A 15,130-nucleotide genomic window follows, 5' to 3' on the forward strand; every position below is an offset into this window, starting at 1 on the left:
TTGTTTCTCCCAGCTTCCTAATTTCCCTCCCCCTTTGTCTCCCTCCCTCTCCCCCTTTGTCTCCCTCCCTCTCCCCCTTTGTCTCCCTCCCTCCCTGCACTTGCTCGACTGGTTCCCGGGAAGAGGAAGGCCATGAGGGGAACAGGGAGGGAGTATAAACCACAGGGAAATGATGTTGTTGTTCCATTAAATAGCTGTGACCCCGCCCTCAGACACACACCTGACAACTAACGGTAGAAGCACATCAGTGAGGATGACGCTGCCCTCAGCCCTCTACCTGCTAACGTTCACCTGCACACCTGCCTCCTCCCACCTGAACCTTTATGCTTTGATTTCTCTGAGCTTTGCTGCTGTACGTCTGACATCATCAGCCCGGACGTGTCGAGCACGCTGGATTTTAAAAACTGCAGTTAGTCTGCGATGTGTGGGCCAGACAGACGTGAGTTTAGAGCAGAATCCAAAGATTCATTTTTGTGCTTTGAATGTAAGAAAGCAGACGTGTGCTCATGCAGTTACATCATCAGTGTTTATTGGGTCGTGGATATAAACTGCACAGCCCCTCACCTCCGAGTCCACCTGTTACTGACGTATTTACCATCTCGACTTTTATGTGACGTCGTTTTTTTATTTACTCTTTGTGCTGTTAATGTGTAACACACACTTTCATTTTTAACTTAAGTTTTCTGACGTCTGTCATCTTGTTTTTAAAGATGCTGAATAACTAAATAACTAATAACCCACCAAACAAACAAGAGAAGCAACAGCTGCTATTTGATTTTAATCCTTCATTTTCTGTGTGTGTCTGTCTGTGTGTGTGTCTCCTCAGTGTGAGCGTAAGGAGGAGATGATCGAGAAGATCAAGCTGCTGGACATCCAGACTCAGGCTGCCATCGTGTCTCACATCCAGGAGGTGACTGAAACCTGCTGAGAGCAGCTTCACTGCTGATCACTGATCACATGGTGCTGCTGCAGCGTCTCCACCCGGGAAAGTTTGTCCCAGGTGGAGCCGCTGCAGCAGCAGCACCCTCACGTTAGTGTGTACCTGCTGCCTGTTTTCATCTGGAGGTGCTGACCCACGTCAGCCTCACAGCGTTCAGGTTAACCTGCAGACTGTCCTCTGGCGCCTCCAGGAGGACGCCACCTGCATTGAGCAGAGACGTGGCCTTCTGCTGGCGTCTGTGTCGACTGTGACGAGTCTTTAGAAATCATTTTGTATCAATAGCAGAGGCTGAAGGGGAGGGACCCCTCAGAAACCAGCACGGGACGATCACCGTCGCTGTTTATTAGCCAACTAAACCGCTCAACCACCTGAGGAGAGGCCACACCCCTCCTCTGGTTTAGGCTTATCAGCACCAGGCTTGAACCAGAGAGCAGGTGTAACACTCACTGTGACATCATCATGAGCAGGAAACTGTTTAGAAACTTTAAAATCTAAATTTCAGCTGCATTGTGTGTGTGTGTGTGTGTGTGTGTGTGTGTGTGTGTGTCAGGTGACCCATAACCAGCTGAATGTTCTGGACCTGTCCTGGCTGGAGGAAGGAGCAGAGATCATCCACGAGGAGCTCGAGCCTCTGTCCCGCAACATGGCGGCGTCCCTGCGGCAGCTCATCGACCAGCGAGACAAAGCCAGCGAGGTACGTTCGCAGACGCAGCTTTATACACATGTCGTCAGCGTGACGCAGACGCCGTGATGTCTGTGAACAAGGCGCTGAGTCTGAAGGTCGTGTTTAACTGAAGGAGAGATGATAAAACTGTAACGTCTCAGAATAATGTGATTGGTCGTCTTCAATGATCCATGTGACGTTCTGTGATGTGTTGTTGACGGGAGGTCACAGTAGCTCATATTCAGTGTGTGGTCAGAACGTTTGTCTGGTTAAGCTTTAAAGGACCGCAGGTCACGTGTGAAGCTTTGATTGGACCGATCGCATCGATCTCACGTCCGTTGTTGTTGTTGACACGAGATTCAACATATTTCACCTGAAGTGTTCACGTTTCCCACTCTGACACCTGCCTTACAGGTGATTGTGGACCTGACCCAGGAGAGGGACTACCTGTCCAGTCAGCAGCCCCAGGACGGGTGCAGGGTCCTGGGCACGATCGGCCCAGAGCACGGGCGGAGCTCCGTGGGGGCGGGAGTGAATAATGGCGGCTCGGCCGGGGCGGCGCTTTCCAAGGAAGAGAAGCAACATCTGTCCGTGGAGCTCGCCGACACCAAAGCCAAGCTCCGCAGATACAGACAGGAGCTGTGAGTCTCCGCCTTCAAACACGCCCGTCCAATAAAGTCTGACGAGCCCGAGCTGTAATGTTTACCTCACACTAACGCTAACGAGGCTCCAGCACATCTCACAGGCCGTGTGTACACGACCACGCCGCTGTAATCACAGGGCGGAGACACGTGACTGGAGGTTAACAGCAGGCACGCCTGCGTTACTCACTGACCCAGGCAGCTCTCTGCTGAACACACTCACACGTTTTTGTTTTTTACATGAAGGTCAGAGCGCCGATGGTGTTTCCATAACGACGCTGACAGGACGTGTGTGTTTAACTGGTGACCGACAGGAAACAGTTTAGAGACAAACGGAGCCACGAAATCTAACACACGACCTCGACCACGTTAACCACTGAAATAGCAGGGTGCTCTCAGAGCGAGCGTGCTGCTGGCGTCAGATAACTAACGGTGCGTGCGTGCGTGTGTGTGTGTGTGTGTGCGTGCGTGTGTCTGTGTGTGTGTGTGTGTCTGTGTGCAGGGAGGAGAAGACGGAGCAGCTGATGGATTCGAGGCATGAAGCTGAGCGTTTGGATCAGGAGCTGCAGAGACTAAAACAGGAGGTGAGAAACAGGACGAGTCACACATCACTGACGCGCTGAGCCACAGTAGGCGGTCATGTGTCCGTGAGGAGCGTTTCTGTGGAAGCTCGTTTTCCTGCGTCCCGGTGTGAGTCGTGCTCAGCTTTTGGGAGAATCCTCGTCTGCAGGGGATGCTTCCTAAAAGGAAGCAAAAACAGAGCCTGTAATTATTTAAAGATGGTCCACAGAGAGCATCCAATGTTCAACCTGAGCATTTCTTATCTGCTCACTTTGGATCTGCCATGAAGTTGTTCCAGGAGCAACAGAAAGATGGAGAAGTCGGAGCTGTGGAAACATCTGACGGCTGATGAGGCGAAGGTGTTCGGGGCGGAGCTCTGTGGCGGCCTGTGAGGGCGGACGGTGACTGAATAGAGGCTGGAAACATCTGGAGCAGCTGGAACCGCTCCTCAGCAGGAACGACGCTGCATCAGGTTGAAGATGAGCCCATATTCTACATAAAAGGATCGATCAGTTTGACCTTTGACCTGCTCTCTGTGGGCTGTGATTGGAGGACGGCTCTGTCCAGCTGAACATGGTTTGCACGATGGATTATTTCTAACACGGTCCTCTCACAGAGCTGGGATTAGACTCACATGTAATCTGATGGAGGGTCATCCCCCTCTGCAGTGGTCTCAGTCACTTTGTCCCAGTTTGATGAACTGGTTTTGAGCACGCAGCAGAGATTAATAAGTGTACAACAGGATGACGTGTAATCCTGCACGGCTTCAGCATTTAAATTACCAACAGATTACAGAGCATCAGGAGATCAGAGCGTTTGTATAGAAGAAGTTTAAGCAGGCTGCTGCTCTGGGTTCGTACAGAGTGGTTGGATGGTGGCGGCGCTTTTATCGTGAGGTTTGGATTAATAACAGGAAGGAAGTGACGATAACGTGTTCCTGTTTTATTTTTCAGAACCAGTCTCTGTCCGTCGAGGCGCGCTCCGCCCGGGTGTACCGGGACGAGGTGGACTCCATGCGGGAACGAGCCGCTCGCGTCGACCGCCTGGAGACCGAACTGAGCAGATGCAAAGAGAAGCTCAATGACGTTCACTTCTACAAAACCCGAGTGGAGGTAAAACCAGAGCGTCTCACCACAGAGCAGCCTCCACATTAAAGCCACCGACAAACACCACCATCACCTCCGCACGCCGCCTGAAACAGGAAGCTGTGGGTCCTCTGGCGTCCACTTCAGGCTGGCTCCAAAAGGGAGTCAAATACAGGGCTAGTCTAAGGAGCTTGGAAAGAAAAGCGTCTGGACTTCAAGTTGCTTGAAGATGTTTCACCTCTGATCCGAGAAGCTTCTTCAGTTCTAAGGTCAAATGCTGGAGAGTCCCAGACCCACACCCGCTTTCACACCTTGGCTCATGTGATTAGAGGATCATCAGGGGTCCTTTGTCCCTCTGTGGAGGGAAACTCCCACTGGGTTTAAATCTGGGACTCTCCACCATTTGACCTTAGAACTGAAGAAGCTTCTTGGATGAGAGCAACTTGAAGTCCAGACGCTTTTCTTTCCAAGCTCCTTAGACTACGATGACCTGGATGACTGAGAACCTTCACAGACAAATACCTGGCTATTTCCATCTTCTGCATACAGTCTGTGTAAGGAGCGACAATTGAACGCTGTAAACAGATGAGCATAAGAACAACAGTGTGTGCAGACCGGGTGGTGCTCCGGGTGGTGTTCAGCTGGGACACCTGGGTCCTGCTTTCATGTTTGATCCCCTCCCTAACCACAGACCTGCACACGCCTCCGTGGCGGCGCCCTCTGTCAGGCGGTTAATGCCTGACTGAGAGTGATGTACACAGACCTCACCGCACAGCTTCCAGGACACCTGCAGAGGTGTGTGGCATCCACACCACCTCCACTCGGGGGAGGGGCCTGGTGATGTCAGGTGGTTTTAATGTCGTTGCTGACAGAAAAAAAAGACAAAGGGGTGAACGATTATTTTCATGGTTTTAATATTGTCATGTTTCTGTTTATGTCCTCACACCGAACACATTTCTGCACTTAATCTGACCGTGTGTGTGTGTGTGTGTGTGTGTGCGTGCGTGTGTGTGTGTGTGCGTGTGTGTGTGTGTGTGTGTGTGTGTGTGTGTGTGCGTGCGTGTGTGTGCTTGCGTGCGCGCTCCAGGAGCTCCGCGAAGACAACCTGACCCTGCTGGAGACGAAGGTTTTGTTGGAGGAGCAGCTGTCGGCCTCACGGGGGCGCTGTGACAAACTGCACACGCTGGAGAAAGACAACCTGCTACTGCGGGCGAAGATCCACGACCTGGAGATGGTACGACCCAGACCCACGCCGTCACATGGTTCACACAGTGACCGCGCCAGATGTTTCCAGATGTTCTTGACACAAAGCTTTCTCTCTGTGACGAGATGGTGGCTGGGTGGTGTGTGACGTATATTAACACACGTAGGATGAGAGCACCTCCCCTTACTGTCAGGGTCAGCCTCTGAAGTTCTCATCATCATCGTTTACGATCACGCCCCCTTTACCTGTAAAAAATCCCCACTTCCTGTGACAAACGGTCACATGGCATCAGCGTGCTCAGGTGATAAACAAACTATAATAAAATGCAGTGTAACAGCACACACGTCTGTGATGGGCTGGCCACCTGCCCAGTCTATACACCGCCCCTCCCCCTGTGACCTCTGGGATAGGCTCCGCCCCCTGGGACCCTGAAAAGCATAAACAATTAATAGAGTGGGCAGAAACCAGAAGAACGCTGGTCTCTGTAAAAATCATCATCCACCTGTCTGTCCCTCCACCTGTCTGCAGGAGCGGGACAGCGAGCGGCGACGGCTGGAGGAGCTGGTGGAGGAGAACATGCTGCTGGAGATCGGACAGAAGCAGAGCATGAACGAGTCGGCTCACCTGGGCTGGGAGCTGGAGCAGCTCACCAAGAACCACGACAATACCGAGAGTGAGCCTCCACCTGTCTGTCCTCAGCCTGTCTGTCCTCCACCCGTCTGTACACTGGTAACCGGCTCTCTTCTCTCCGCCCAGCCCGTAAGTCTCTGGTCGACGAGCTGAACGAGTGCGTCTCCAGCCGCATGCTGAAGCTGGAGAAGGAGAACCGGGAGCTGCAGGCGTCCATAGAGAGGCTGAAGGAGGAGAACCACCTCCTGCAGGAGAAGCAGCTCCACACACAGGAGCTGGACCGGGAGAACCAGAGTCTCAGCAACAAGGTGGGACTCACAGTCACTCCTGCTGTTCACCGGCTCGAGGCGCTGCTGTGGGGATTCTGTTTTTTAATTAAAGTTTAATAAACTTTGATTTCTGCCATCTGAGCGGTGATTTGATTTTACAGTAACAGTGATGCATCGCGTCTCAGTCCTGCAGGCGTGCAGCGTTTAGTCTAGATGCTGATATGAGACACATACATGTAACTTTTACTGATTGATAACACAGCTGATCAATAAAGAAACATGGATCTCATCGGTTAAGGTTTACAGTAAAACTCATACACACAAGCCGGTGTCTCCACCTGACTCCAGGTGCACCAGTCGTGCACGCAAACATGAACATCACTCAGTAAACCTTCATTCGTCCAGTATTTGTGTTTCCGTCTGTGCTGCAGGGTAACTTTCAGAGAGTAAACATGACGACGTGAAACCCTGATAACAAACTCGTCTCGTCTTTTAACGGCACAGTTTTAACTGTTTTTGTCCAGTTTTAACGTCCTGCAGCATCATTCAAGCTCAGTGAGCTTTGAAACACTCCCCTGTCTCTAAAAGCAACACCTGTGTTTGTTTCAGCTGGAGCGTCTGCAGGGTTTACTGGACCAGGAGAAAATAACCAATCAGGACATGGAGGCTCTGGGGGAGGAGCTACTGAAGGAGAAACAGAGTCTGGAGCGCGACATGCACGCTCTGAAGGCGGAGAAGGACCGACAGGTGTGTGGCACGCTCAGGTAACATCTCCTTCACTGTCAGTCGCAGAGGAGACCGGCTGACTTCTGTTTGTCCAATCAGATCTCAGAGCTGGAGAGCGAGAAGCAGCACCTGTCGGAGGCAGTGGCGTCCCTTCAGGAGCGCGCTCAGTCTAACAGCGTGGCGAGGGTCCGCGAGGTGGAATCAGAGAACCGCCTGCTGCACCAGAGCATCACCGACACCAGCTCCCGATTGGCCAGCCTGGAAACACAGCTCAAAGTATCCAATGAGGAGGCAGAGAGGCTGAGGGAGCGGGCGGGGCGGTGTGAGGAGGCGGAGCGAGAGGTGGCGCGGCTGGAGAGGAGCCGGGAGGCGCTCAGCAGAGAGGTACGTAAACGCTTCCTCCTCTCTGACGAGTCTCACTGCAGCATAAGTGTAACGTGCCCGTGTCGCCTCCAGGTGGCGTCTCTGCGGGCGTGCAGCGAGCGCTCCGAGGCTCTGGAGAAACAGGTGACCTCCTTGGAGCAGGAGGTGCACAGGCTGAAGCGGGAGGCAGAGGAGAGCCAGCGGGAGCTGCAGCGGCTGACGAAGCAGGAGGCTGAAAACGGACTGCTGTCCAAGGAGAACCTGGAGCTCCGCTGCTCCCTGGAGAGCCTGCGCTCCTCATCCACCCGCCTCACCACTGTGCAAGAGGAGCTCCAGGAGGCGCAGAGGGAGATGCAGGAGCTGCAGAGGAGGCTGGATCAAGCTGGGGAGGAGGCGCAGGGAGAGAGGAAGAGAGTGGAGAGGCTGGAGGTGAACCTGACAGCTCTGAACCAGGAGAAGCATCACATAGAGGAGGAGATGGAGAAGAGCAAAGAGGACAGGGTGGAGGAAGAGAGGAGGCGGCAGGAGGCAGAAAGCAGAGAGGAGGACCTGAAGAGGGAGGTGGAGGAGCTGAAGGAGGAGCGGAGGAGGCGAGTGGAAGGAGACGAGGAGAGGAAGAAGCTCCAGCTGGACCTGGAGCAGTCGGAGAAGGGCCGGAAGCAGCTGGAGAAGGAGAGCTGGAGGATGAGGACGCTCCTGGAGGGGAAGGAGACGGAGCTGGAGGAGAAAACCAGGAGGCTCACCGAGGTCACGAAGGAGGGAGGAGCTCTCAAAAAGGAGGTGGAGCGAATGAAGGAGGCGGCGGTGAAAGCAAAGGAGGTGGAGCGAGAGAACAAGGAGCTTCAGAAACAAGCGACGATCGACAAGAGGACGCTGGCCACGCTCAGAGAGGTGAGAGAAGGGGCAGGGGGAGGAGCTTCGTTTAAGCAGGTGTCCGTGGCGCCGCTGGGCGGGTTATTTAGATTCTAGTTCAGAGTTTGGATCTGAGCAGGTGAGCTGTAGAAGCGTCACTCGTGGGTCTGTGTCAGTCTCCTCGTTGCTGCTGATGCCTGTGAGACCGCGAGGCTGCCATCAGAGCGCACACGCTCCGAGTAACGACTTTTAAATCCCGGGAGAATTGCAGCTGCATAAGCTGTCGCAGGAATGTTTTTGCATGTGAGACCGGAGGAGCCGCACTTCCATAACATGCATTCAGCTCGTCCTTTGCAGAAGGCACGTAAAAAACGTCATAATCCAGAAACACGCTTTGCAGATCCGATCAGCTGTTCATTGCACTTCCTACTATGGCATGTCAGGAAGTGACATCATTTTTTTCTTGTGGGAAACGTAGTTTTTCCTACAGGGCCTTTCAGAGGAGCGTGTTTGCCTTGAACTTAAACTGCACTGTTTAAGTTTGAGTTTCTCCTGAAGTTTATAAAAGTGAGTGTAGCTCAAAAATGAAACTACAGAGACACTCAGTCAGTTTGCTGTGGTTGGAAATATGTGTAATAAACAAGAAGGCAGGGTATATAGTTACTACGGACTTAATGCATACATGTTATTAAAACTTGTATTGATGTGTAGCAGCTTGAAAGATGGAACGACAGCAGGTAAAAATATGAAGGTGAGCTCTGGTGGACTTGGTTCTGTGGTGGGCTTTAAAGGGTTCATCAGTTTCTTTGCTCTCAGAACTGCAAAAAAAGCAGTAAAATGAAAACAATGTATCAAAATCTGAATCTCAATCAAAGACGAGGCGCTAGGTCAGCTTTAACCGACATATACACCAGAAGGCCAGCAGGGGGTGCTGCACTGCTAGGTACTGAACACTGGGGTGTTCTTTACAGCATCAGCGTGGAAGGTTCCTGTGAGCGCCACATCGAGTCCTGAACAACCAATCAGCAAGTCTGAAAACGCGCATGTGGTTAAAACAGACTGTAACTTGTGTCAGCTGTTCATTCTCGGCTCTTTGGAAACCTGCAGAGTGGGGCGGGGCAGTGTGGCCAAACGATGTAACTCACCATGTAACTGATGCGAGACTAAATACTTTACAACTCAACTTTATTAGTGCAAAAAAATCATCAGTTTATTTCCACTTGAACAAGCAGCTGTGTTTTATCTGCATTAAAGCTACAAACATGTGACAGAGCAAATGCACCTGTGTGAAACCTCCTCCACACTCTGAGTGGGCATCATATCCTAAACGATGCGTCTCTGCGTTAGTTCGTTCCCCCCAGCGTTGGCTAAGGCCTGCAGCTATTTAAAGCCGACTGTTTGTTGGGTCAGCTTCTCTGGTCTCACCACCGCGCTTGTTGAAGCCTCTTCGTTGACAGCTGTGTTGTACTCGAAGCGCTTCTGCTTCAGATGATGAAATAGGTTTGTGGTGTTTCCTCCCTTCACCACGACAGCCCGCTGGCATGTTCTACAAAACATTGTGCTTTGGTGGCTTTCTGACGAAAACCAAACCAGTTCCACATCACTGCGGTTGCTCCACTTTTACAAACCTATTTTTGTTCGTCTGTTTGCCTTCTTGTTCTCCACCGCCGTGCTTTTTTACGCCATGTTTGTATAAAAACAAAGGCACCGCACATGCGTGTTTTACCCATGTTCTATCGCGATGTTTCATTTTCTTATCGTTGCCTAACATTACACCGGTGTTACCGTGAAAGGTATAATATGTCCCAGCTGTACTGCAGACGCTCAGGCAGACGCTCGGCGACGTCGGCCGCTCTGAGCCTGACGCCGAGCGCCCGTGACCTTCAGCGGTGTTTGTGTTGCGGTTTTGCAGGAGCTGGTGTCGGAGAAGCTGAGCGTCCAGCAGCAGAAGGTCGAGCTGGAGCGACTGAACGAAGAGCTGGAGAAGATCGGACTGAACCGGGAGAAGCTGCTGCAGCAGGAGCACACGCTGGAGGACAGGTACGACCCCGCGACCTTACCTGTGCACTTTAAAGCGGATCTCTGACGACTCACGGATGTGTTTGAATGTCAGCAGGTACAGGCTGCTGGAGTCTCGGCTGGAGGAAACCGTCCAGCAGACCATGAAGGTCAAGGAGGAGAAAATCTCCAGCCTGGAAAAGAAGCTGGAAGAAAGCGGCGCCCTCAACAAGACGCTTCACGCGGAGCTGGAAGCTGTGAGGAAACGCGCCTTCGCCTCTGTAACGTTGAAGCTGTGCGACAGTCTGACATTTTTCTTTCCCGCTGCAGGCTCGTCAGACGGCGTCCGCCTCCCATCAGCAGCACGAGGAAGTAAACCACAACTCCCAGCAGCACCCGGCGGCTGACCGCAGCGCCACGGCCGAACTGCTGCGAATCAAAGATCACCTGATCGACGTGGAGAAGAACGTGAGCCGCTGTTTCTGATCATCATCATTAATAATGATGTTATCACTGTTAATGATTATAGCAGCACAGGAACGTTTCCTGTTCAGCACCTCAGAAATGTTCTCACACGTGAAAAACGCTTTGTGCTAATTTGATGGATGAGTTTGTGTGACTGCTGTGAAACTGTGTTTGTTTGGTCCAGAACGCCTCCCTGCAGACGGAGAGCAGTCTGCTGAAGGAGCAGCTGAAGCAGCTGGAGAACCAGAACACTTCCCTCAACAACCAGATGGCGGCGCTGCAGCGGCACACCACCACGCTGCAGGAGCAGAACTCGGCGTTGCACACACAGACGGCGAAGCTGCAGGCACGCTCACGCACGCTCACGCACGTGTAACTTTGACCCAGTTTACACTCAGGCCATCGCACTCACGCTTCATCTCTGTGTCCTCTCAGGTGGAGAACTCCACCCTCTCCTCTCAGAGCGCCTCTCTCATGGCCCAGAATGCCGTGCTGCAAGGCCAGGTGACCGCCCTGGAGACGGAGGTGGAGTCGTGGCAGCGGCAGCGCGAGGAGGCGTGGCGAGCCAGAGAGGGCGTGCTCAGTGATCACGAGCGCCTGCTGAGCGTTCACGAGAGGCAGGCTCACGAGTACGAGCAGCTGATCAGTCAGCACGCGGCGCTGAAGGGCAAACAGAGGGCGCTGGAGAGCGAGCACAGGACGCTGCACGGCAAGTAAGTGGACGCGTCGACGTGAAGCGCTGGAATGATTCAGGTAATAGGAAGCAGCACAGGTGTGAGAAAGGGCGCCGAGTGTAACCATGGAAACGGCTCCTGATCGCTCCTGAGCCGCAAGTTTCCTTTTAGCTGATCTAACCATCCGTGTCACTTCCTGTCTGTGTCACTTGTTCTGTCAGCTTCACCTTTGACCCCTTAAATCAGGCTAATACCGGCGAGGTGTGCATGAATTTGAACCACTCTCAGAGAGACGCTTTGAGGTGGCTGACCTTTGACCCAATGACACTTCCTCCTTTCACAGTTTAAATAGAGGTTTGCTCTGAAACTGCAGCTGCAGTCACGATGGCGATGAAGAGCAGAGGGTCTGATGAGCACGGAGCGCCGCTGCTCGCTCTGCTGCTCCCTCTCTGTCTAAACAGTCTTTGTATAAACAATTACAAAGAAAGAACAATACAGTATCCACATATGAACCAAAGAGTAAAACAGTGAAATGTGGATTATTAAATATTAGGTCTCTCTCCTCCAAGTCTCTGTTAGTACATGACTTAATAATTGATCAACAAATTGATTTACTCTGCCTTACAGAAACCTGGTTGCAGCAGGATGATTATGTTAGTTTAAATGAATCAACACCCCTGAGTCATTCTAACTACCAGAAATCTCGAAGCACAGGCCGAGGGGGCGGTGTGGCAGCAATTTTTCACACCAGCCTAATAGTTAATGAAAGACCAAGACAGACTTTTAATTCATTTGAAAGCCTGATGCTTAACATTGTCCACCCCAGCTGTAAACTCAGAAACCAGTCTTACTTGTTATCATCTATCGTCCACCTGGGCCTTACACAGAGTTTCTGTCTGATTTCTCAGACTTTATATCTAATTTAGTTTTGAGCTCAGATAAAATAATTATTGTGGGTGATTTTAACATCCATGTAGATGCTAAAAATGACAGCCTCAACATGGCATTTAATCTGTTATTAGACTCAATTGGTTTCTCTCAAAATGTAAAAGAACCCACCCACCACTTTAATCACACTCTAGATCTTGTTTTAACATATGGCATAGAAGCGGAACATTTAACAGTGTTTCCTGAAAACCCTCTCCTGTCTGATCATTTCCTGATAACATTTACATTTACAATAATTGATTACACAGCGGTGAAGAGTAGACTTTATCAAAGTAGATGTCTTTCTGAAAGCGCTGTAACTAAGTTTAAGAATATAATCCACCCACTGTTATCATCTCCAATGCCCTGTACCAACACAGAGCAGAGCAGCTATCTGAACGCTACCCCAACAGAGGTCGATTATCTTGTTAATAATTTCACCTCCTCACTACGTATGACTCTGGATACTGTAGCTCCTGTGAAAACTAAGGCCTCAAATCAGAAGTACCTGACTCCGTGGTATAATTCTCAAACACGTACCCTAAAGCAGAAGACTCGTAATCTGGAGAGGAAATGGCGTGTCACAAATTTAGAGGATCATCATTTGGCCTGGAGAAATAGTTTGCTGCTTTATAAGAAAGCCCTCCGCAAAGCCAGAACATTTAAATACTATTCATCACTGATTGAAGAAAATAAGAACAACCCCAGGTTTCTCTTCAGCACTGTAGCCAGGCTGACAAAAAGTCAGAGCTCTTTTGAGCCAACAATCCCTTTAACGTTAACTATTAATGACTTCATGAACTTCTTCACAAATAAAATTTTTATCATTAGAGAAAAAATTACCAGTAATCATCCCACAGATGTAATATTATCTACAGCTACTCTTAGTACCATCGATGTTAAGTTAGACTCTTTTTCTCTAATTGATCTTTCTGAATTAACTTCAATAATTACTTCCTCCAAGCCATCAACGTGTCTTTTAGATCCCATTCCTACAAAACTGCTCAAAGAAGTCCTGCCATTAATTAATTCTTCGATCTTAAATATGATCAACCTATCTCTAATGATCGGCTATGTACCACAGGCCTTCAAGCTGGCTGTAGTTAAACCTTTACTCAAAAAGCCATCTCTAGACCCAGCAGTCTTAGCTAATTATAGGCCAATCTCCAACCTTCCTTTCATATCAAAAATCCTTGAAAGAGTAGTTGTCAAACAGCTAACAGATCATCTGCAGAGGAATGGCTTATTTGAAGAGTTTCAGTCAGGTTTCAGAGCTCATCACAGCACAGAAACAGCTTTAGTGAAGGTTACAAATGATCTTCTTATGGCCTCTGACAGTGGACTCATCTCTGTGCTTGTCCTGCTAGACCTTAGTGCAGCGTTCGATACTGTCGACCATAATATCGTATTAGAGCGATTAGAACATGCTGTAGGTATTACAGGTACTGCACTGCAGTGGTTTGTATCATATCTATCTAATAGACTCCAATTTGTGCATGTAAATGGAGAGTCCTCTTAACACACTGAGGTTAATTATGGAGTTCCACAGGGTTCAGTGCTAGGACCAATTCTGTTTACATTATACATGCTTCCCTTAGGCAGCATCATTAGAAGACATAGCATACATTTTCACTGCTATGCAGATGACACCCAGCTCTATCTGTCCATGAAGCCAGATAACACACACCAATTAGTTAAACTGCAGGAATGTCTTAAAGACATAAAGACCTGGATGGCCGCTAACTTTCTGCTTCTTAATTCAGATAAAACTGAGGTTATTGTACTCGGCCCTGAAAAGCCTAGAAATATGGTATCTAACCAGATTCTTACTCTAGATGGCATTACCTTGGCCTCCAGTAATGCTGTGAGGAACCTTGGAGTCATTTTTGACCAGGACATGTCCTTCAATGCACATCTTAAACAAATATGTAAGACTGCGTTCTTCCATTTGCGCAACATCTCTAAAATTAAAAATATCCTGTCTCAGAGTGACGCTGAAAAACTAGTTCATGCATTTATTACTTCCAGGCTGGACTACTGTAATTCATTATTATCAGGATGTCCAAAAAACTCACTGAAAAACCTTCAGCTAATCCAAAATGCTGCAGCAAGAGTCCTGACAGGGACTAGAAAGAGAGAGCAGATTTCTCCTGTTTTGGCTTCCCTTCATTGGCTTCCTGTTAAATCCAGAATTGAATTCAAAATCCTGCTCCTCACATACAAGGTCTTAAATAATCAGGCCCCATCTTATCTTAATAGAATAGAATTAGAATTCAACTTTATTGTCATTGCACATGAACAGGTACAGGGCAACGAAATGCAGTTTGCATCCATCCAGAAGTGCTTTAGTGATATAGATATATTACAATATATATTAGCAATAATATAGATATGTGAGTATATTACAGAAATGGGTCTATTATGGTATGTTATAATATACACGGTATGAAGTATGTTGTGAATATTCTATAACTATAAGTATGTACAGGCTGTAGTGAGTACAAGCTATGTACAGGATATGAACAGGATATAAATATGAAAAACTATACAGAATATGAAATAAATAACTTTACAGAATCTGAGATATACAGCTATACAGAAATGGGAACTATGCAAGTTGTAAACAGTTGTAGGGTTAAAGATTATCGAATGTACAGAATGATTATTTACACAGAGCTATACAGTAGTGCAGTTAAGATAGTGAGATATAATTCCTACAGAGGCTATATAAAGTGCTAGTGGTTGTGAGTGGTGGTTCAGTCCATGTTATTATTGTGTTTGAGGGTACAGTTGTCCATTGTGGGTGTGTGTGTGTTCAGTCCATGAGTTTAACGTGGGTCAGATGTCAGGAGGCAGAGTTCAGGAGTCTGACAGCTGTGGGGAAGAAGCTGTTCCGGTACCTGGTGGTCTTAGTCCGGAGGCTCCTGTGGCGCCTCCCAGAGGGCAGGAGGGTGAAGAGTCCATGTGATGGGTGACTGGGGTCTTTGATGATTTTCCCAGCCCTTTTCAGACACCGCTTCCTGTAGATGTCTTTTATGGCAGGAAGTGGTGCTCCGGCGATGCGCTGGGCAGTTTTCACGACCCTCTGCAACGCCTTCCGGTCCGAGGCAGAGCAGTTCCCGTACCAGACT

The 15,130-nt window shown here is 49.5% G+C and overlaps 1 protein-coding gene across 5 annotated transcripts in view; it reads left to right on the forward strand.

The window, feature by feature from the left end:
* Window positions 1-15,130, forward strand: part of ccdc88c (coiled-coil and HOOK domain protein 88C) — a 59,742-nt gene that overhangs the window by 26,367 nt on the left and 18,245 nt on the right. For 4 of the 5 annotated variants that reach the window (XM_085257198.1, XM_085257203.1, XM_085257201.1 and 1 more), the window contains 16 exons: window positions 827-910; window positions 1,491-1,634; window positions 2,019-2,245; window positions 2,748-2,829; window positions 3,760-3,918; window positions 4,979-5,125; window positions 5,624-5,768; window positions 5,852-6,033; window positions 6,604-6,741; window positions 6,820-7,104; window positions 7,177-7,974; window positions 9,848-9,975; window positions 10,049-10,190; window positions 10,264-10,401; window positions 10,583-10,744; window positions 10,834-11,111. In XM_085257198.1, coding sequence (XP_085113324.1) covers window positions 827-910; window positions 1,491-1,634; window positions 2,019-2,245; window positions 2,748-2,829; window positions 3,760-3,918; window positions 4,979-5,125; window positions 5,624-5,768; window positions 5,852-6,033; window positions 6,604-6,741; window positions 6,820-7,104; window positions 7,177-7,974; window positions 9,848-9,975; window positions 10,049-10,190; window positions 10,264-10,401; window positions 10,583-10,744; window positions 10,834-11,111 — 3,239 coding nt within the window. The remainder of the gene's footprint in view (window positions 1-826; window positions 911-1,490; window positions 1,635-2,018; window positions 2,246-2,747; window positions 2,830-3,759; window positions 3,919-4,978; window positions 5,126-5,623; window positions 5,769-5,851; window positions 6,034-6,603; window positions 6,742-6,819; window positions 7,105-7,176; window positions 7,975-9,847; window positions 9,976-10,048; window positions 10,191-10,263; window positions 10,402-10,582; window positions 10,745-10,833; window positions 11,112-15,130) is intronic. The other variant, XM_085257200.1, reaches the window with a different exon arrangement.

This window comes from Mchenga conophoros, linkage group LG19, assembly GCF_057382185.1.
Source record: "Mchenga conophoros isolate Kocher_MC1m ecotype Shallow Benthic linkage group LG19, M_conophoros_male_GT1.1, whole genome shotgun sequence".
Classification (NCBI taxonomy): domain Eukaryota; kingdom Metazoa; phylum Chordata; class Actinopteri; order Cichliformes; family Cichlidae; genus Mchenga; species Mchenga conophoros.